General features: G+C 56.8%; 7 protein-coding genes across 7 annotated transcripts; 4 read left to right on the top strand and 3 right to left on the bottom strand.

Moving 5' to 3' along the window:
• Positions 1-157: 157 nt before the first annotated feature.
• Positions 158-3,071, top strand: F5144DRAFT_138240 (Mis6-domain-containing protein). Its single transcript, XM_066782365.1, has 8 exons — positions 158-481; positions 595-970; positions 1,024-1,095; positions 1,156-1,279; positions 1,331-1,501; positions 1,556-1,819; positions 1,879-1,996; positions 2,048-3,071. Exons 1-8 carry the CDS (start codon positions 427-429, stop codon positions 2,965-2,967), a joined length of 2,100 nt encoding a protein of 699 aa, XP_066647121.1. The 5' UTR covers positions 158-426; the 3' UTR covers positions 2,968-3,071.
• Positions 3,072-3,299: 228 nt separating this feature from the next.
• Positions 3,300-4,196, bottom strand: F5144DRAFT_590817 (P-loop containing nucleoside triphosphate hydrolase protein; the record flags this gene model as incomplete). The annotated part of the gene is made up of 1 exon (XM_066790191.1): positions 3,300-4,196. One exon carries the CDS (start codon positions 4,194-4,196, stop codon positions 3,300-3,302), a length of 897 nt encoding a protein of 298 aa, XP_066647122.1.
• An 803-nt stretch (positions 4,197-4,999) lies between these two features.
• Positions 5,000-9,422, bottom strand: F5144DRAFT_138226 (uncharacterized protein). Its single transcript, XM_066782364.1, has 2 exons — positions 9,251-9,422; positions 5,000-9,186 (listed from the first exon to the last, which is right to left on the bottom strand). The coding sequence occupies exons 1-2, from the start codon at positions 9,323-9,325 to the stop codon at positions 5,086-5,088; spliced, it is 4,176 nt and encodes a 1,391-aa protein (XP_066647123.1). The 5' UTR covers positions 9,326-9,422; the 3' UTR covers positions 5,000-5,085.
• Positions 9,423-10,646: 1,224 nt separating this feature from the next.
• F5144DRAFT_482578 (kinase-like domain-containing protein) lies at positions 10,647-12,923 on the top strand (the record flags this gene model as incomplete). The annotated part of the gene is made up of 4 exons (XM_066785344.1): positions 10,647-10,698; positions 10,763-10,830; positions 10,892-11,059; positions 11,127-12,923. The coding sequence occupies 4 exons, from the start codon at positions 10,647-10,649 to the stop codon at positions 12,921-12,923; spliced, it is 2,085 nt and encodes a 694-aa protein (XP_066647124.1).
• Positions 12,924-12,965: 42 nt separating this feature from the next.
• F5144DRAFT_564045 (uncharacterized protein) lies at positions 12,966-13,318 on the top strand. The gene has a single exon (XM_066788406.1). The coding sequence runs from the start codon at positions 13,035-13,037 to the stop codon at positions 13,248-13,250; it is 216 nt and encodes a 71-aa protein (XP_066647125.1). The 5' UTR covers positions 12,966-13,034; the 3' UTR covers positions 13,251-13,318.
• Positions 13,319-13,510: 192 nt separating this feature from the next.
• F5144DRAFT_564051 (RAI1 like PD-XK nuclease-domain-containing protein) lies at positions 13,511-15,616 on the bottom strand. Its single transcript, XM_066788407.1, has 10 exons — positions 15,500-15,616; positions 15,320-15,446; positions 15,008-15,250; positions 14,919-14,947; positions 14,827-14,854; positions 14,771-14,778; positions 14,589-14,698; positions 14,363-14,533; positions 14,008-14,307; positions 13,511-13,950 (listed from the first exon to the last, which is right to left on the bottom strand). Exons 2-10 carry the CDS (start codon positions 15,389-15,391, stop codon positions 13,694-13,696), a joined length of 1,218 nt encoding a protein of 405 aa, XP_066647126.1. The 5' UTR covers positions 15,392-15,446; positions 15,500-15,616; the 3' UTR covers positions 13,511-13,693.
• Positions 15,617-15,743: 127 nt separating this feature from the next.
• Positions 15,744-19,286, top strand: F5144DRAFT_138599 (Sec8 exocyst complex component-specific domain-containing protein). The gene is made up of 2 exons (XM_066782366.1): positions 15,744-18,487; positions 18,572-19,286. The coding sequence occupies exons 1-2, from the start codon at positions 15,918-15,920 to the stop codon at positions 19,278-19,280; spliced, it is 3,279 nt and encodes a 1,092-aa protein (XP_066647127.1). The 5' UTR covers positions 15,744-15,917; the 3' UTR covers positions 19,281-19,286.
• The last annotated feature ends 1,395 nt before the right edge of the window (positions 19,287-20,681 follow it).

The raw sequence follows: 20,681 nt of genomic DNA on the forward strand, positions 1-20,681 counted from the left end.
GGTAGGAAAGCACGCTTTGCATGCACCAGGCAGTCGCGAATCAGAACGCGGACGGGCCCTGTTGGGCGGGGTTGGGTTGCTCTTCAAATATGTAGTAGAAAAAGAAAAGAGAAGTAAAGAAAATATATAGCAACAAGAGATGATATGATGAACGAAGATCAAGCGATCAATTATGATGTATTGGTAAAATACCCACAACGCCGTAATCTTCGTATGTGCTGCGTGGTATTCTATGTAAATTACCTCTACAAGCGCGTCCCACTCATTCCTTGTCTCACAACGCGTCCGACTTGTTAATTACACGATACCCATTTTAAAACCGGGGAACTCTAAACCATCAGAAATGGAGGCATTATTGTGATGGATGATTATTAGCGCTGAATCAATTGTAGATCCGGGCTCAATACGAATACCGAATTCACCACAATGTCATTGGCGGGCGACGACGACCTCAGCGGCCTCATCGAGGATCTCGAAGAGGGTAAGCATGTCATCTCATAATTACCAAAAAAAAAGAAGAAAAAAATATGAAATGGAGAAAGAAAAAGGGGGAGAAATGGATAAAGGGGCACAAGATTGCTGACATCCGGGTAGCCTCAAAAGTGCCGGCAAAGCGCCGGGGGACAAGCATCAAGTCGACCGTCGAGACCACAACCTCGCTGCTTTACGATAGGGGGGCCCTGCCCGATGAACTTACCCGTCTTGTTGACCTGTTGACCATCCGAAACCACCTCGACCAGGCCAGTCTCGGCGCTATTCTCCGGAACCTGTACCCGTTCGGGAAGGTTGGCGATGAGGTCGTCTTGCGTTGTGTCGGGGCGTTGGGACACGGCCAACTCAAACCCTCCCTGCCGCTCCAGGCTCTGTTGCTCCGATGGCTTGTGATGGTTTATCACCTGCTGGAGAACCCGAACATTCTGTCGCAATTGTATGGCGTCTTGTTTAATCTGCTGGATACTGCTGCCATCAGGTAAGAAAGGCCCAGTCAACCTGTCACTAGGACGGTGCTTACCGTTTCCACAGGCCCCAGTTGTGCCATCTCCTTGCCCTGGTGACGAGGCGAAAACATGTGAGGCCATTCCGTATACAAGGAATGTAAGTACATGCATCGCAAGGAGTGCAGAGTGGATGGTGTTAACAACGAGCCGACTGCAGACTCAACTTGTCCCGCCAGACAGGCGGAGACCACAACCTGACCGGCCTGTTGCGGGTATTCAAGAATTACTACCCGGAAATTATCGTGGGAGATATCACAAAGGGCCGAGCGGCATCCTTCAAAGTATTCCTTTCCCGTGTGCCTCCAACCGCGTCCACCGCTGACCCATAGCAGCACCCTGACGCGCAATGGCGGACAAAACTCGACGAGATACAGCACCGGCAGTCGGAGCGCCAACATGAAGGAGGCATCAGGAACGGTTTCGCTGTAAACCACTTGCTTGGCCGGCGGTTACAAGGGGCGAAAGTCTTGATTCCGTCTGTCCATACCATGCACGCCCAAGAGGTAGGCCTGTCCGTCGTCGTGTCAGTTAACTACCCTTGGCCTGACCACCTTTAGAGCTCCGTTACCCTGGAAGAGATTGACAACGCCGAATCCTTTGTCAAGAAACTCGAAAAGATTGAGCTGCCTACCCAGCTTGTTGCTGTGCTGGCGGATCCGCTTCTCCAAAAGTTCTTGCTCCTCCGACCAAACGCCGAAGCGTCGTCCCGTATCAGCAACTGGTTGATGGCATGTTTGGGCGATGTTGCCAGCGGTGATGCCGACTCGGAGATCCTCCTCGACATGATTGATGTGATCCATGATTATGCGGTTGCCACCAAGGTTTGTACAGTCACCCAGGCCAGTCGCCTTGGTTTTGGCCAACTCTAACTCCATGACAGGAATTGCCCCCCATACTTGTTACCTTCTTTGTACAGTTTCTGAGTACGTGGAACGGTGTGGACAAACGGGATGTTGTCTTGGAATCTTTGAGCTATATTCCCATGATGGAGTCCGAAGGTATGTGTTCACACCATTGCCTTCTAAACACCCAAGCTAACGCATAAACAGCGCTCAACAAAATCTTACAGGTTCTAGAGCATGCCATATTGGACAACACGCCGGCTGCTCAAGTATCCCTTCTCCAGTTTTACACCCTCCTCCTCCAACGGTGGACTATCACCCTGGAAGCTACAAAGCGCCCCGTTTTTCTCCCTGGGCCTACCGTGGCCCCTCTTGTCTTCCGCGTCAACGAACTCGCCCTCACTCTCACCCAAACCTTGCCAACCGTCAGCACTCACCTCCACATTCTCGACTTCTACGAAGCCGCAACCACCCTTTACTCCAAAACGAAGCGCCTCCCCTACGCCGAAATCGTCAACCCGCCCCCGCTACTCGTCTACATCCTCTTCCTCAGCCCTTCACTCGCCGTCGTGTCCCGGCTCTGCGGCATCCTCGCCACCTACAAGCGCGCATGGGGGTTCCTCACGACGCCGGGGGCCAAGCGGGAGATGTCCAAGCTCGAGTCACTCCAGGTCAAGGTGTTCAACGGCTTCCTGATGGACATCTGCAACTGCCTGTGGCGCGGCCGCGCCTTTTCAACCGCCGACACCAACGCCCAGGGGTGCCGCATCCCGGAGCCCGCGCAGGCGGCGCTCAGGACGTACATCCACGCGGCCGACTCGGACCTGTCGCTCGAGACGGCGTTTGGGCTCTCGCACTCGCCGCTGCTGTGTCTGCTGTCCGACGCTTACGTCAAGCAGCTAGAAGAGGACGAGATGGAAGATCTTCGCGCCAGGCACGCGGGGCCGGTGACGCAGCGTTCGCTGGGGCAGCTCGCGAAGAGAGGCGGGCTGAATCTGTCGTGGCAGGATTATAGGTCGGGCGTGCTATCGTACCTGGAAGCTAAGGGGTTCCCGGGTATTCCTGAACTGATACGCAGCACGATGAAGAGTGCTGGGAGGGCCGAGGGCGCGGCGACGAAGCAGTAGCGGTCGGTTATGAAGATACCCGGATGATGAACAATGGACAATCATGTTGATATTGACTGTCTACCAGTTGATGCAGTACCGCGAGATGCGTTTTCAAACTCCATGCCGTGCCGTAAACCCATGTTAAATGCCGCCGGGTATCATGTTAAACCTTCCTCCCTTCCAAATTGAGCCATCCTCATTCCATGTTGAACCGCCCCAAAACCCATGTTAAATGCTGCCATGTATCATATTGAACCATCTTCATCCATGTTGAACAGCCCTCGCACCCACCTTAGACCACCTCAGCCCACATCCCCATCGAACACCGCAAAAACACCGCCAAGGGCATCTCAAGCCTCCTCCTTCCCTCCCTTAGGCTCGAACCCATACCCCCCCAGACCCGTCACAGTATACGACCAGCCCTCCGGCCCGCGCTTATGCTGGCTCCTGGGGCCCCGCTCCCGCAAATCATCCCTCAACCACCTCAACACCAACTCCCCCAACTTACTATTCCCCACCATACCCACGATCCCATCCCCCTCCTCCGGATCCTTCTCCTCCACCTCCTTCAACATCTCCTCCGCCTCCCCCCACGCCTTCACCGCCCCCAGATGCATATGCACCAAATGGGTCGGCCACCCCGCCAAATTATCCAAAATATGCGTCGCATACACGACCGTACACTCCCTGGTCTCCGTCTCCCTCCTCAAAAACCCCAAAAACTGCGCCCGACTCCACACATCCAAATCCACCGTAATCTCATCCAGCAACAACACCCTCCACGGCCTAATCAACCCCATCGCCAACTGCACCCTCCGCCTCTCCCCATCCGACACCGCATGCATCCGCCACTCCAAATCAATATCCAACACCGCCACCAACTCATCCCGCCTCTCCACATACACATCCCCCCCCACGCTCCTTAACAACTCCCCCACCCCAATATCCGTCCGCACAATCGCATTCAGCACCCACTCCAACCCTAAATACGTCACCCCCTCCACGGTCTCTTTGAACGGGTCCACCCCGCCCACGCGGATGGTGGCCGAGGGCGCGAGGCGCTTGCCCGCGAGCAGGCGCAGCAGGGTGGTTTTGCCGGCGCCGTTGGCGCCGATGAGCAGGGTGCGCGAGCGGGAGGGGAGGGAGAGCGTGATGTGGGAGATGCCGGTGGAGTAGTCTTGGAAGGTGTAGGTGAGGTCGTGGGTTTCGATGGTGGGGGCCGGGGGGGTGGGTGTGGGTTGGGCCATGGTGGGTGGTGGGGTGAGTCGGTGATGGGTGGGTGTATGGTGCGGGGTGAAGTGGGTGAGAGGTGAGTTTGATTTGGTGGTGGTGTTGTTTGGGTGGTGATGAAGAAAGAGATGGTAGTGGCGTGGGAAAATAGCGAGGTTGGAAATGAGTCAAGAGGAAGATATCAAGGACATAAAACGGCCTAAGCAGCTTTATTGACAGATCAGGCAGGTGGTGCGGTGAGCTGATTCAAGTATGGCGTCAATGGAATCAGTGGTTCGAGATGGAAAAGCGGAGCACGGCAAATCGACGAGGATGGGCAGCTTCGGCATTCGGGAAGTGTGAAGTGGAACACCAAGAACCAACACCATCATTAACACCAACAAAACAGCACATTTCAGGATCTGGGCAGTTGTCATGGAGTCAAAGTATAAGACTGGGTAAGGTAGGTAGGTAGCTTTTGCAAAAGTACTCATACACTTTACTGTATAAAGACCCCTTTACCCACCAGCGCTCATGTCCCCTCCCGCCCAAACAACACGCTCGCTCCCAAGACAAGGACCAAACACTACTAACGCCCCCATATGCAAACCCGACCCGGCTAATGAATCAGAACAACAACACGTAAACGCACCGCACAAACCCCATTAAGTCATCCCATCCCTATCCGTACATACGCCGAAACCCTCCACCAAACCGAGGGAAAGGTCCAGCCATATCCACACAGAATATAAAAATAAAATATAAACAATCCATCCATCCCACCACCCGACAGTTCAGATCTTCCCATCATCATCATCATGATCAAAAGATGAACCCACCCACCCACCCCAACCAATACTTCCAAACCACATATCTCATCTCAAAAATGGCCAGGCGCAAACAAACACGGCACGGTAAGTAGGCAACTCAGCCCTCACAAACCCACTCCGCAAAAACGCACCACCTCGCCGTGCGATCAGCCAGCACCAGGCCGCGCCACACCCCACGCTCCGAGCACTTGATGATAGTTTCCCAAACCCCGCCATCACCGGGCGCATCATCATCGCCCAGCAACGGCCCCGACGCCGCGGGCGACGCCGGCCCCCTCCCACCGCCCAAGACCCCGCCGATGCCGCGCCGCTCCTCCTTGCGCATGAGCCGGAGGATCTTCCCGCCGGGGGTCTGGATGGCGAGCTTGGCGGGCTTTTTCGACGACGACGAGTTGCTTCCGCCGCTGGCGACGGTGCTCGGGTTGGAGCCCGCCGCGGAGCTGGTCATGCTCATGGCAGAGCTGGGTCGGATGAACGGGATGGGGCTCGCATTGCCCGGGTTGGAGGAGGGCGTCATCGGGGAAATGGCCGACGCCGACGCGCCACCTAGAGAGCTGGGATGCTGGCGGATGGCGAATACGAAGGTGTTGTTCAGCGCGAGCCGCTGGCACTGGGGCTGGACGACGTAGATGTCGTGGCGCTGGGCGTGGGGCGTCGGGTGGCGGGTGACGAACTCGTAGGGCGGGTTCTCGCCCGTGTGAATAATGGGCAGGGCGAACGCGAGCGGGTGCGGGATGTCCTTGATGCTGTGCATGAGCCCGCGCTTGCCGGCGTACACCTTGAGCGTACCTGTACCCTCGTCACCCGGGAGTAGGGCCTTGATGGTGTAGCGCTTGGTCCCGTTGAACCACTCCGCCTGCGCGAGCGCCCGCTTCTTAACTGTGTCGCCCGATTCGAAGAAGTCGCCGTCCGCGTCGCGCGAGTAGCTACGCACTTCGACCTCGGCTGCCACCTCGACATCGGCCGGAACGTTGAACTTGATGTGCACCATCTCAAGATCTTCAATCCGAGTGAGCGAGGTGTTGTAGTCGATCATCTCCAGCTCGTTATTGAAAAATGGCGGGCAGGCACACGGCAGGTTAAGGAGAACCTCGTGGGCCACAGGCGGGCAAATGTGCTGTTGGTCGTGGTGTTCGGGAATATGCGTCCAGCACAGCTCGACGGGACGCGCTAGGAACCACCAGGGGTCGGCAGACGAGCTGTTGTAGCTTGAATAGAGGGCTCGGCGCGGATTCGAAGGGCTGGCAAGGCAGCAGTCCATCAGCCGCCATTCGTTATCCACCAGCACGGCGTTCCACCAGTGGTTGGACCGGGGCATGATGTTGACATCCGAGATCTCCCCCGGAGATTTCAGGTATCCGCGGACGATCTCGCAGGTCAACCCGACCGCTCCGCACATCTCCAGGACCAGAGTTGCATACTCCTCGGCAGACGCACGCTTCGTCTGTATCACCCGTCGCGTGTCAATGGGGCCGTCAAAGTCCTCCTCCCAGGAGATCTTTTCCGACACCCAGGTGAATATGGAGCGTAGGCGCTGTACGTCACTACGGTAGGGCCGGCAGACGTACGTTGTCGCCAGCGTAATGGGTGTTGTGGTGGGAGGAAGGTTTGCCAGGAACCGCGAGTTTTTATCAACCTGACTTAGGTTGATGGCGCTGTAGTTTACCGGCTCGGCCACCGGCATTCCGTCCGCTCCCTCATCCCCGTCGATACCGCTGTATAGTTCTTCCACCGGATCCAACGCAGGGTAGTCGAGCATTTGACACCTCTCTCTTCTCTCCAAGAGCTCGTTCTGGCTCAGCGAGTTGGATCGGTTGACATCGCGCCGCACTTGTACCCAGTCCACACCGGCGCCGGGCCCCATTTCTCTGCCAGAATCTCGCCCCGGTCTGCTAAACAGGGGGCCAGAGAGGGAGGGAAGAGCGGGTGTTGATCGGCCTGAGGGTGACTGAGCAGAGCTCGCAGTCGCGATGCTCCCCCTGGTGCTCGCGACGCCAGTCTTGGCAGACTCGAGAATGCGCTTGATAAAGTTTTGCTTTTTCGGCTTTGGAGAAACAAGCCCTCCCACCGACGCCATGGGGTCCTCGTGCAGGCCCAATTGTGACCTGGACCGCGGGTCGCCAGATGCATGGCTGCTATGGTATGTAACTCCAGTGAAAGGCGTGCCGGGCCGGTCTGGATCAAGGTCCCGCATAGCAAGCGCACTCTGAGCCCTACTCCGATTCTTCCTCGCGAGACTCCCGGCGCTCGTAGCGCTGATTCCCCCCGCCGACACGCCGCTCATCAAACTACGATCAGTGTTTTGTGTCGCTGACGAGCTATTTGTCGAGTTGGTCTTGGTGGTGAAGGTCCTGTTGAGGACCTGCCGGCTAATCTCGTAAGCCGACTTTTTATTCCGTAGCTTCTGCTCCGGCTGCCCATCGATGTCCACCGAGGACTTGGGGCGGTCGAACAGATGGCCGCGTTTAGGGGGTGGAGGGGGCGGCTCGTCCTCCACGTCAAGCATGCTAGAATTCTGTTGATGCATAGTCTTCAGCCGCGACTCCATTCGTTCGACATAGTTGCTGAGCTGAGGAAGAGGCTGTTGATGAGTGTCTTGAGGAGTGGGCTCTTGAGAAGATTCAGCACTTCCGCTATATGTTTCGTAACCTTCGTCTGTAGGAAGCAAAATTCCCGCCGTGGATTGTGGGCGGCGTTGCGGATCTCTCTTCTTTCTCGAAAGGTGATGTACCATGTCAAAGGACTCTGGGGACCAGGGGTCCAGTGCCGGTGGCGGCGCGGGGGGTTCGGCCTCCCGGCCAGCCCCTAGCGCATCAAGTTGCTCCATCACGTCGTCCATTGCCTCTCTCAACGGAGACGGAGTCAACCCGCCCGGCGAAGGGGGACACGGAGATGGCATCCTGGGAGTATGATACCCCGTAGCGGCAGCTGGGGGCTCATAAGATGCGTTGGATCCCTGTCGCGGCCTGTAATATGATGCATTGGAGTGCTCCCTAGATAGTGGAGGCGGTTCCTTTGCCAGGGCCCCATAGTAGCCCTCGTCGTATGACGCATGGGTCCCATGCTTCGCCAACTTCGAACGGTGCGGCGGAGGCGGCGGCGGAGGAGGGGAATCACCTCCTTGTAATGCGGCAGGCCGGTAGGGCTCTACCTGGTCCAAGCTGAGATGGTAAGCGTGCTGGCGAGCCTGTGGAGGCCGGTAAGGTATGTATGACGGGGTAGGGGAGGGTCCCCTGGAGCCAAAACTAGGAGCTCGTGAAGGGGAAGGGTCCCGATCGACATAGCTGGGCGCGCGGTGAGGAGAGGGATCCCGGCTAACATAGCCAGAACCTCGGGCAGGAGAGGGGTCTCGGCTAATGTAGCCAGAACCTGGGGAAGGAGAGGGGTCCCGGTTCATGTAGCTGGGAGCCCGAGCAGGAGAAGGATCCCGGTTGACATAGCTGGGGACCGGGGCAGGAGAAGGATCCCGGTTGACATAACTGGGAGCCCGGGCAGGAGAAGGGTCTCGGTTAATGTAGCTGGGAGCTTTAGACGGCGAGTGATCCCGGTTAACGTAGCTAGGAGCTCGGGCAGGAGAGGGATCCCGGTTGGCATGGATCGGGACCTGTGGTGAAGGCTCCCGTCCAATATAACTAGGAGTCCTTCCAGGTGAGTAGTCTTGGCCGACGTGGCTAGGAGACCGTGAAGGGGAGTGCTCTTGCGCGATATGGCTGGGGGCTCTGGCTGGCGAGGCATCTCGCCCAACATGGGTGGGAGCTCGCGAAGGGGAGCGGCCGCCTTTGAGACTGACAGCAGAAGTCATGCTCGTGTAATCAACCGAATTTCTCGAGGTGTCGCGGGATCGAGCTGCCCCCTCCCTCAACGCCTCTGCTGCATCGCGTGGCTTAATCCCATCCTTCCATGTCTCGGGGGTTTTGGCCGTGGTGTAGTGCGGCGCTTTGGCGTATGCCTCGAAGGGTTTGCGAAAAGTCCTCGATTTTTGCGGAGTACCCCTGGGGCTGGGCGTGTTGCCGTTAGGCAATGGGCTGACAGATCTGGTGGTAGGCCGGAAAGTGTCCGGCAATACCTCGACGAAGTTTGACGGAAACACGCCCACTGCCCTCTTATCACGAAACAACCTCCCAGTCCACCACGAGCCATCGCCTGCGTTGAGACACTCAATGAGGTCGCCTTCGATAAAGCCGAGATCACGCTTAGACTATAATTTGGGTGCGGTTAGCAAAAGTCAGGAGTAGCAAAACAACAACAAAAAACAAGCGCACCTCTCCTCCCCACGAGTACACTGCGCGCACCCAGCATGGGAAGCGCATTGGCAAGGGTGGCGGTGTCAAAACCATTGTTGTGGTCGGGTTCGGACGGTCTTCTTTGTCTCGATCCCGGGTCGATGTGTCGCAAAAATGACGAAGTACGAAGGTCCAGGACGGGGCGGGATATGACGGCACCAGCCTCTCGAATTGCTCAGCAAGCAAATGTGGAGTTGCAACGAGGAGCCATCCAAGCTCACAGGCGAAATGAAAGAAATCCCAAAGGCTTAAAATCCAGGGAGAACCCGGCACTGGCGATAAGTCCGGGAGTTGTTGTCGTCGTCGTGATCGAAGGGGTGTCCTGGTTTCCCCCCACACGCGATTCGTGGAGTGAGAATTCGGGAAAATGAATAAAGACAATGGCCAACGAGCGACCGAATGTCAACAGCTGGCGGCCGTTTTACTTGGTGGGTGGCTGCAAGCGCCCAAGGGAGAGGACCAGCTGCCTGGTGAGAGCAGGTCAAAGCTCCTTCCCGCCGAACAACAGTTGCGAGGGGCAACCACGGTTCATACCCCACCTCAAACCAACCCCCCACCTTCGAAAGCTACCCCAATCAAGGCCAAGAGAGAGGGGTGCATCGCATTGGTCCAGTTGCCAAAAAAGTGCCGGCCGTCGGGTGTTGACCAATGGAGGAGCTCGCGCGGCTCTCGGAGCTGACAGCAAGGCGGCTGCAGCGTTCCTTGTCTCCATCGGTCTCTCGCCAAACCGACTGCAGCTGCATCGAACAACATAACTAGCATGTTTGCCCATTCCACTTCAAAGAGTCCATAGTTCTTAATCTAGAGGGAGGACTCAACCACGTAACCTCCACGGGCTCCATAGCTACTGTGAAAAATTAGACATCCCATAGCTTCATTTTTGGCAATCTGTAGCTCTCACTCACCTCTGCCATCTCAATTGAGAGCGGTGAACCCTGCACTCAGCTCCCCACTCTCCCCCATCTCCAATTCCCAAAGTAAACAATGGCCCGTGCCCGACATCCCAGCACCCGGACAACCGATGCACCCTGCTAGATCGTGTAGGCCAATTTTAATAGCACAGGGCACGCCTGTAAGAGACTCGATTTGGCGCCCGCCCGCCGCCAGGAACCCATCACCAACTCCTCGCTCCTCCACGTCGAGGCTACCGGCCACCAGCACCAAGATCAACACCACGAGGTCGACCCGTTGACTTTGTTGACCATTGCCTCCTCCTGGCGAACTGCGCCGTCTCGACCGACCTCTCCCCGGTCTGCTCCATCATCAGTTACCATCGGTCTCCACAGGTTCGCTTCGACGATCGCATCATCCTACCATGGCCATGCTCGAGTCGCGACATCATCGCATGTCCTCGTCAACATCAACAAAGTCAACAATGGCCGACGAAGGGGTCGTAAACCGCTACCAGGTGCTGGAGGAACTCGGTCGTGAGTTGCGACCATGTGCGCAGGCGATATCTTGTTGCAATTGGCTAATTGGGGGCGCGCGCAGGTGGTAGCTTCGGCGTCGTGTACAAGGGCATCGACAAGGCCACGGGGGAGACTGTCGCCATCAAGCACGTGGGTGCACCCTCGTTTCATTTCCCAATTTGGCCCGAAACTGACCCCCAATGCCGCACAGATCGACCTCGAGTCCAGCGAGGACGACATCCAGGAAATCCAGCAAGAGATCTCCGTGCTTAGCACATGCGCCAGTAGCTATGTCACCCAATACAAAGCCAGCTTTTTGCGCGGACACAAGTTGTGGATTGTTATGGAGTACCTCGGCGGAGGATCCTGCCTCGACCTGGTACGTGGTGTTGCAACGGTTGCGACGGGTTGGGATCTCTCTTGGGCTAGGACTAACAGCCGCGCAGCTCAAATCAGGTATTTTCAACGAGATACAGATCGCCATCATCTGCCGCGAACTGCTGCTGGGTCTCGAATACCTGCACTCGGAGGGAAAGATACACCGCGACATCAAGGCCGCAAATGTGCTGTTGTCCGAGACGGGCAAGGTCAAGCTGGCCGACTTTGGTGTTGCTGCACAGCTGACCTACATGAAGTCGCAACGGAATACCTTCGTCGGCACCCCCTTTTGGATGGCCCCGGAAGTCATCCAGCAGGCCGGTTACGACTTCAAAGCTGACCTTTGGTCCCTGGGTATCACGGCCATTGAGCTGGCCCTTGGCGAACCTCCCCATGCCAACCTCCACCCCATGAAGGTCCTTTTCCATATCCCGAAGAACGCGCCGCCACGACTCGAGGGCAAGTTCAGCAAAGAGTTCAAGGACTTTGTCGCCCAGTGCCTAGTCAAGGATCCCGATTTCCGGCCAACTGCCAAGGAACTCTTGAAGCATCGCTTCATCCGGTCGGCCGGCAAGGTAGAAGCCCTACAGGAGCTGATCCAGCGCAAGCGGATGGCCGACGTCAGGGTGGACCATGTGAAGCACCCGGTGTACTATCAGGAGACGCTCCATAGCATCTCCCCCAAGGACGAAGCCGACGAGTGGGTTTTCGAGACAGTGAAATCCATCGTACCAAGACGGGGTACCGTTCGCTCTAGGAAACCGTCGTCCGCTTTTTCCGTCGACGATGCCATGCGCAAATTGGATCTCAAGGATGGGCCTCTCCAACCTAATACTCCTGGGACGGTCCGGAAGTCGACAATGCGGCGGCAGCCATCCTCAGCCTCGCGCCAGAACGCCCGTCGGGACTCGATTCGTCGCCGAGACTCCAACGGATCCCCACGGTCATCGCTCGGGCCCAGGCGCCCATTGCAGCCTGACACGTCTTTCGGGAATTCCGGGTCTACCATGCGCCTCTTCCGGCGCGTACCGTCAGACAACTCCAACCCCTCGGGCGTCGACCCCTCCGCTCGTGAGTTCGCCAACGAAAACCAACCCCCGCCTACCTACCACGCATCGGTAGAACCAAACAGCAAAGAAGCCATGCTCGGCCGCCGCCTCTACAACAAGGCGCTCGAGCCCTGCCTCGACGAGCTGCACGCGCAAACCGCCGCCTCCTCCAAGCGCGAGGCGCTCGCCCGCCTCTCCGACGCCTTCGCGCTCCTCGACGCAGTCGACCCTGAAGGCGCCTACCACCTGCTCCGCAACCTGGTCTCGACCGTCTCCCACGACACCAAGCTCAGCCACACCTTCCTCCCCCAGCCACCGCAGCAACAACAACAGCACCAGCAACACCAACCAAAGACACAACCCTCGCAAGACGGCACCGTGCTCATCAAATCCTCCCGCCCCTCCACCGCCACCACCCTCGCCGGCACCCCGCCCACCTCGGCCGCCGGCAACAGCCCCTCCAAGCTCATCATCAGCCAGGAGAACCCCCACCTCGCCAGCCACCGCCGCCGCCGCGGGAGCATGCTCCCACAACCAACCTCCCCGACCTCGTCCTTCAGCGAGGCCGGTCGGTTCCCCCCCGCGGCGGGGCGCGATCGTGAGAAGGGGGGCGAGAGGGAACGGGAGAGGGAACGAGAGAAAGAGAGAGAACGAGAGAAAGAGAGGGAGCGGATGGTGGCGCTCGCGCTCGAGGCGAAATTTCCCGGCCGCGCGGCGGTCCCGGGCATGGAGCACTGCAAGGCGCTGTCGGATTTGCTGTATGCGCGCTGGACGGACGGGTTGAGGGCGCGTTGGGGGGTTGTTGGGGGGGCTTGATCCCCCCCTTTATCTTTAGGGGGTTGTGCTGTGGAGGGGTGGGTGTGAAATGGGCTGGGGTGGGTGGCGTGGGTGGGTGAGAAAGAGAGTGTCGGAAATGGGAATTGATGGATGAATCGGGTCATGATGTCATGCCGTGGTCGTGTTGGGCTAGCAGTCATTTGTTCATTCGTTGATGTGTTTGTTGGTTGGGAGGGTGGGGGACGGGGGTGTTTGTTTGCTTGTCGTTTTTGGACTGTTGAATTCTGGGTTCTGGGCGGCTTCGGCGACGGCACAACTGCTGGATGGATGGTTGAGTTTTGTATGAATGCATGGGACACGAAATGAGCCTTGACGGAGAGGGCGGGCTGCCTCTGTCAGATGGGATGTAATGTGGGCGGGAGGGAGGATGGGAGGGGGGTTTCGGGTTCCTGGCTTCATTTTCCTCACGTCTGTCGTCGTCTGTGTCTTTTTTCGTGGCTTCAGCAGGCGGGGCATAGCATCGCATACTGTAGTATTTTTGCTACTTGTACCCTTTACGGTTGGGCATGGCTTTGGGTTTGTTGGCATTTGATGGGAGCACCGTTCTTTTTCTTTTCAAATTGAGAGACTTGGTCCATTTCACCTGCGCTAGGTTGTGATGTGTTGCCTTCATTAGGAAATCTGAGGATAGGTACATTCAGGATTCCATGCCCTCCAAAGCCCTTACCCAGCTCATTTACGTGTCCAGGAATCGTAACGTGACACAACCGACATCGTGACATTCATCAGGACAAATACACCATCGCCACTCACGACGCCCCAGACGCGCTTGCTGGTTCCGGCGCCGGCTCTTCAGCCATTGACGGCTCAACGTCCGCGGCGTCCGACGGCTCGAAGCCTGGTGGTTTGTCCTTGTTGAGTGACAGTTTTATCCGCCAGTTCATGAACTCGTCCGTGATGATGCTGCCGTGGCCGACCTCCTCGACCTTGAAAAGTTCGATGTGATTCGACTTGTTCTCCCGTCTGATCCTCCACACGCCCCCGTCGTTGATGCTCTGGCGGAGCCCTGCAGACGTTGGTTAGTATTTGTTAGGGTGCAAGGTGCGAACGGGGGTTGTCCTACAGTCAAGAAAGAGGCTGGCAAATTTGATACAGACGTTGCCGTCCCACTTCGCCGTCTTCCTACGCTGGACATCCTGCGGCATGCTCAGGGTGCTGAACTCCTCGACTCCGCTGAGTATTCCGCCTTGCGTTCTGTAGCCCACAATGATCTTAGGCACGCCGAGAAGGAAGGACTGGATCCAGTATCTCATGAGTTTCCGATCGAATTTGAATCGGTCGTTATGAGTGTGGATCTCGGCGGTAGTTTTGAGCTCTACCCAGTTGATGGGTTGGCCCGGCGTCTCGGGTTTCGTATCCCATACTGTGTGAACGTTGGCATTCTAAAATCCTAAAGAGTACAAAGGGCGGTTACTTACTCGCGTCGACTTCGCCTCCGAGACAGACGATGGATTTGCCGAATCCCGTCCGAACGACGGAGCAATACTGTTCTTTGTTGTTGGTAACCTCCTTATCTCGGTTCTCGATGTAGTCTCTGGTTGTCTCGCCCCATGGTCGTGGTATTGTGCTGAGGGTTTCAAATTTGTACCCTGAGGTGAATGTTAGCTAGTCAAGGCCAAGAGCAGCATCAATGAGGAACCTCACCCCAATACTGCATCACCGACGGTGGAGTCCGGTGCCCCTTCCGGTTGTTTTCCCGGTTGCTTTCCATCTGCCGCTTTTGCTCCTTAAAGGCATGATTCTCCTCGATGAAACTTGGGTTCGATATTGTTAGCCCGGTGACCCAGATTCAATTTCGAAGGATACATCTTGAGTTCGTTCCTTACATGCAATCCTGGGGCAGTTAGCAGGGCGAATGTCAGTGGGAAACATCGTGACGTACTCGATAAAGGGTAGCATTCATCTCAAACCTAAAACAAACGAAAGACATTCAGCCTCGGGTCTTTGATAAAGAAGATCCACGGGTGGCCTCACCCCTCGTCATCATAGGGTGTAGCCATGATCTAGCCGGCGTCAGCACTCTTATACCATAAACTCAAAAACGAAGCATCCAATCCTCCTACCTTGGTCAACATGCCTCTCCAGGTGACGATGTGTGCATCTATCGGTCCGCCTGTTTGCTGTTCGTGGTTCGCTATGGTCTTGAGGAGGCTGTCGAGGTGCTCATCCACCGAGTCGTCATGCTTGATAAACGTATCGTACCCATGCGACAAGTTTGCGCCTATGTCTGGCGGATAGTACCACTTCATGGACGAATCGTCCAAACGGAACTTGTGGTCTTTGTCATATGAAAAGCATGCGAACTCCTAGAGTAGGCAATATATCAGAATATTTTCTATCTCGGCAGACTATGATCTGAGAGTTCTAAAACTCACCTTTGGCCGTTTGACAGGCTCAGTCTCACCAGCATAACCAGCCGGAGCCTGGATTGGGAATTGGAGGGCCATGGCAGCTGTTGAAGGACCTGTAAATGCGCTAACAAGCTGGACGATAGGGAGTGTTCTGGCAGGTTTGGTTAATACCCTCATTCCCCGCTACTCCAAGTAAATAAATACACTGGACTCTTGCCTGCATTAGTGCGCAATAGTTAACCGGATACAATGTGGAAGACGATGAGACTGAGATGCTTGGCGTTTGCTTGCTACGTTTGTGAGTTGTGAGATAGGTAGGTGCTCTAACAAAGAACGGCCAGGGGGTCAGTCAGTGGATCTGGCCAGGGGTTTGGGGGGATTTGTGGGTCCTTCAGCTGCCGCATAAACCGCATCCCGCATTCGTGGGACTCGAGCACCTGCAGCGGCAGGAACCGAAAGCTGTCAGAACTCCCTCTCACTTCTCAAAGCTCAACGACAGCTCAGTCGTTGTGCTGCGTACTGTGTACATCCAAGCCACTCTACGCTCCACAGAACACGGACACCATCAATCTCCGGTGTTGGTGAGACCGAGAATGACCAGCGACTCGATGCGATAGCGACCATGGCCAGCAGATACGGCCAGGCGTACCGCAACGGCGCCGGTGGTGGTAGTGGTGGTAGTGGCGGTGGTTACGGCAATCTCGATCGCCAGGATGACGAGTACGACCCTTACGGAGAAGGATACGGCAGCGACCGACATGCCCCCCCTCCCCGCCGAACGAATCCTCGACCCCCTCCCGCTGCCCGCAACGCGGCCGCCCCGCCTCCCCGGTCCGCCCATCGAGTTCAGGAGACCAACGCCGAGCGTGAGATGGGAAAGGTGCTTGAACTGATCAAGCAGGAATGGCCCGCCATGTGCGAGAACGACTGCATCCCCGTCCAACTGGCTTTACAGCTGCTTGACACGAGCTCCGTCGGCCGTGCCCACGAGTACCGCAACTTCCAGCGGACACACCTATACCTGCAAGACTCTCTCAAGAAGATTGTGCACGAGTACCACCAGGGATTCAACAGCTCCATAGGCACCTTCCACAAAATCCAAGGGAGCATACAGGCCTCGCAGAAGAAGGTGCGCACCCTCAAGGAGTCGCTGGCGACGTCCAAGACGGCCCTCTGCGCTACAGATCCGGAACTCAAGAAGCTACACGCCACGTCGCACATGTACGATGGCGTACTGCAGACCCTGAACGAGCTAGACGACTTGCGCGCGGTTCCCGACCAGCTCGAGGCTAGGATATCAGAGAAGCGCTTTCTTACCGCCGTCGAGGTCCTCCAAAACGCACTGCGCAAGTTGACAAAGCCCGAGCTGGACGACATCGGGGCGCTGAGCGAGCTGCGTAACTATCTGGCAAATCAGGAAACCGCGCTGATGGACATATTGGTTGAGGAGCTGCACGAACACCTGTACCTCAAATCCCCATACTGCCAGGAACGCTGGCAGAACCTGGCCAAAAGCCAGGGCGCTCTCGGCAAGGCTTTTAAGGACGCGCCAGCTGTAGTGCCATTCCATGCTGTTCTTGATACCATCGATTGGGACCGATCTGTGACCGAAGACCCGCACAAGAACCCCGAAGCCGACACCTTCTACTACGTCACGCTGCTAGTTGAGGCCTTGAATAGGTTGGGGAGGCTAGAGTCTGCCGTCGACACACTAAAACAGAGGTTACCCGTGGAACTATTTGCGGTGGTGAACGAAACCATTAACGACATTGATCAAAAACACCCCAGCTCTTTGAGGGGTGGCTCTAATGGCTCCCATGGCCTCCATATTTACGGACAGCGCGAGACCAGGATGAGGGCAGATGTCATTTACGATCTGCTATGGACGCTCTACGGGAAGTTCGAGGCCATGGCCGAGGGTCATCGCGTATTCCACGAATCCATCAAAGCGCTCATCCGCCGCGAGGGAGCCGGCAATAACATTGCGCTGCTGGGCAGCTTCAAGGAGCTCTGGAATTTGTATCAAAACGAGATCCGTTCCCTCTTGCATAACTATGTCACGACGGATGCCGACGTCTACCAGTTCCGCTCTTCGCCCAGGCCTGGCATGGGAATGAACGGGACGAAGGATGCCGCGCGGGAGCACCTCTTCAAGTTCTCCGAGGTCGACTCCAAATCGACAGAGATGGCAACCGAGTACGAGGCCTTGGATGGCATAATTCAGGCTGCTGTGCCGGGTTTGACCTCCAACTCACGCAAGGGTGATGGCAAAAAGGGCTTGGTTGTCCCACGGTCTGACCCGGCCGCGCGGAAGAGCACTGCCGGCTATGGTAGTAACCAGGGCAGCGGGACATACAAATCGTTGGTTGAGCCGAGCGTATTCAACATGAGCTTGCTGTTACCGCCCACTCTCATCTTTCTGCAACGTCTAAAGAACATCGTCCCGCCCGGGTCAGACCTGGCGACCAGCACCCTCACGTCGTTCCTCGATAACTTCCTCGTCAACGTCTTCCAACCCCAACTGGACGAGACACTCGGGAAGCTCAGCGACACCGTTTTTGGCGAGGCGGATGCCTTCTTCCAGGATTCGGAGTGGGCGCGGGTTGCTAAACGGCCTGTGTTCAAGGGTGCGACGGCCTTCTTTACGATTGTGACAGCATTCTGTCGGATGTTGGGCACCATCCCACACGACCAGGCACTCAGCGCGCTTATTATCAGCCAAATGCTTCGGTACTACGACAGGTGCTTTACCTGGTACAAGGCCCTGGTCACCAAAACCCAAGAGGAAGCTTCCAGTGCCGAGGAGCTGCGGGCATCTGCCGTGCTAGCTCTTGAACCGAGCGAGATCCACGAGACGATGCAGAAGCTATGGGAAGCTGAGGCGACTGATTTCGGACTCCTCGAGAAAGAAGCCGACCTGCTCATGGCACAGACAAAGGTGAAAAAGCTCGACGCCAGTGATATCATCCAAGACCGTGATACCATCTCCTCGCTCTGCCTGTTGTACACCAGCATGAAGTGGCTCTCGGTCAAGATTCTCAGTCTGCGGCACATCACCAAGAACGAGACCGACTCGTCCCGCTCCAGTCTCCCCAAGCCCGAAAAGAAACGCTGGACGCTACTCAACGACCCCAACAAGGCCACGGCAGACGAGGGCCCGGTATATCTGCCCATGACGCAAGAGACCGTTCTGTATGTTTTCAACCCACCTCTTTCCACCCCCCGCCCCCCCGATCCATCCCCATTCAAACCACCAAAACTAACCCCCCCACCCAGATCCTTCGACAGCATCCTCACCTCCTACACCTCCCTCGCCACCACCGCCCTCCAAACCCTGCACACCGAAGTCCGCTGCCGCATCCTGCACTCCCTCTGCACCGCGCTCTCCCCCTCCCAAACCGCCCCCTACCTCCTCGAGCAGGAAGTCACCGAGCCCGACCCGGAGATCCTCTCGCTCAACAACGAGATGGTCGCCTTCGACGAGACCACCGCGCACTTCCTGCGCGAGCGCGAGGTCGCCTTCGTCCGCACCGGCCTCGGCCTGCTCATCAACGCGTACCTGGTGCGCAATGCGGCTATGACCGCGCCCATGAATGCTAAGGGGTGTGGGCGCATGCGGCTGAATGTGCTCGTGCTGCAGCAGAATCTGAAGAATATTGAGGTTGGGCCCGGGGCGGAGTTGGCCAGGGCGAGGGAGTACTTTGGATTGTTTGCGGCGGGGCCGGATGGGATTGTGAAGCGTGCGAGGGAGGATGCGGAGCGGGCGAGGGGTGCTGCTGGGGCTGGTGGGGAGGAGGAGGAGGCCGGGGCTACGGGAGGTGGTGGTGCTGGTGGTGTGAGCTTTACGTATGACGAGCTCAAGGCGCTGTTGGAACTGTGCTATAGCGAGCAGCTCGCCGATCCCGAGAGGGGGGTGGCGGCTGCTGCGAAGAGGCAGTTGGCGGATAAGCTGTTGGGGTTGAGCGAGTATATGTGGCAGAGCTAGGTCGGTGCCATTTACGGATAGAGGGGGTTGTTTTGGGCGGGATAAGGGGTTGGTGGAGTTTGGCGGCTATGGAAGTTTCTGGGTCGTGGGAGGTCGGGTGGTGTGGTTCTAAGCTGGTAGCATGTGTGATGAGAGGCCGTGGAAGCTTGGGGTGTGATGGCTATCCAAATGCTGTGATCAAAATGGCACCTCGTGGGTGTACAATTCGCATGAATGGTGCATTTTGCTTTGCTGTTTACGATGTGCATGCACTACCTGTCCGGCCGGCTACGACTTCAGACCATCGCCTGAACTGGCGCATGGTCGAGGCGGCCATAGCCTTATCTCCCATACGGTTACACTTACACCCTATGTCAAGGCTACTCGCATTAAGTGCCCGCAGGCCGCACTATCTGCCCGGTGGCTTCACACCGGACACAACAACAAACAACCTGCACACTGCCCATCAGGATCGTCGGACCCGTATCTGCAAACTGCCGCTTCCAACTGCAATGGAAAACGGTGGTGCGTCCACTCAGCCTCAACCCATGCCCCCCAAAAGCCAAGCCCATTGCTACCCTCTCTGAAACTCGAAACAAGCCGTGAACCCCCAAACACAGCAGCCTGGGTAAGGTACTTTGGCGCCCCAAACTGGGGTTGAAACAACAAGCCCCGTCTATTTCCTGGGGCCGCGTGGAGGTTTGTTGGTCTGGACCGAGTCCAGGACCGGAGGGCTTGTGAACCAGAAGGGATGCAGCAACAACAACAGCAGCCGCCGCCGATCCTAAACAGGACCTCCGGTGCGGGGTTACTTTTTGGGGTCAATTGGGGGGGGGCGGGTAGGATTGGGCTGTGTAAGGGCGGTTGTTTGTTTCGGAGTTTAGGACTTTTAGGTCAGGCGGTGGTTGCGCCGGTCTTGGGGAGCGGTCTCTAAAATGCTTGCTTGGTCTTGGCTTGTCTTAGTTTCTGATGGTGAGTCGGAGAAGGTCAACGCGAAATGACGGCGCTTGTTGTCCGCCGGGCTGGGTGACGATGGAGTGGCGAGACACCGAGAGCAGGGCGAGATCCGAGCCGCTGATCGCTGTCCAGCTGAGGTGGGGATCGACTTCGGTGAAAGTTGCAGCTGTGCGTGCTAAACTGAGGCATTGTTGTAAGGAACACAAAGATATACTCGTCGGGCCTCGATATCAAGCGTAATACCTGAAAAGTCTGTCCGGTATATCAACCAACTGCCTTAGCACGTGCTTAGACTGAGGTCTCAGAGGACAGAAGAGCGTGCATCCTGTGCTAACTCACAAAGTTGGGTCTTTTGCATATTCTATTTTTACATGGATCATAACAAGACTTAGTTCCCCACACTCTCAAGGTTACAAATCCCTTACTGTCGGTTGCCACCTGTGGAATATTAAAGCACCTAGCACG

Source organism: Chaetomium tenue, assembly GCF_020726465.1.
Source record: "Chaetomium tenue strain MPI-SDFR-AT-0079 chromosome Unknown F5144scaffold_2, whole genome shotgun sequence".
Classification (NCBI taxonomy): Eukaryota; Fungi; Ascomycota; class Sordariomycetes; order Sordariales; family Chaetomiaceae; genus Chaetomium; species Chaetomium tenue.

Coding starts and splice junctions, on each gene's coding strand:
- F5144DRAFT_564045 (XM_066788406.1), top strand. CDS start 13,035: ATGAATCGGGTCATGATGTCATGCCGTGGTCGTGTTGGGCTAGCAGTC.
- F5144DRAFT_138226 (XM_066782364.1), bottom strand. CDS start 9,325: ATGGTTTTGACACCGCCACCCTTGCCAATGCGCTTCCCATGCTGGGTG. Junction 9,187..9,250: donor TGTACTCGTGGGGAGGAGAG/GTGCGCTTGTTT, acceptor CCCAAATTATAG/TCTAAGCGTGATCTCGGCTT.
- F5144DRAFT_138240 (XM_066782365.1), top strand. CDS start 427: ATGTCATTGGCGGGCGACGACGACCTCAGCGGCCTCATCGAGGATCTC. Junction 1,096..1,155: donor CCATTCCGTATACAAGGAAT/GTAAGTACATGC, acceptor AGCCGACTGCAG/ACTCAACTTGTCCCGCCAGA. Junction 1,280..1,330: donor GCCGAGCGGCATCCTTCAAA/GTATTCCTTTCC, acceptor GACCCATAGCAG/CACCCTGACGCGCAATGGCG.
- F5144DRAFT_564051 (XM_066788407.1), bottom strand. CDS start 15,391: ATGGCCCTCCAATTCCCAATCCAGGCTCCGGCTGGTTATGCTGGTGAG. Junction 14,308..14,362: donor CGGAGGCGAAGTCGACGCGA/GTAAGTAACCGC, acceptor ACGTTCACACAG/TATGGGATACGAAACCCGAG. Junction 13,951..14,007: donor TGCCAGCCTCTTTCTTGACT/GTAGGACAACCC, acceptor CAACGTCTGCAG/GGCTCCGCCAGAGCATCAAC.
- F5144DRAFT_138599 (XM_066782366.1), top strand. CDS start 15,918: ATGGCCAGCAGATACGGCCAGGCGTACCGCAACGGCGCCGGTGGTGGT. Junction 18,488..18,571: donor ATGACGCAAGAGACCGTTCT/GTATGTTTTCAA, acceptor CCCCCCACCCAG/ATCCTTCGACAGCATCCTCA.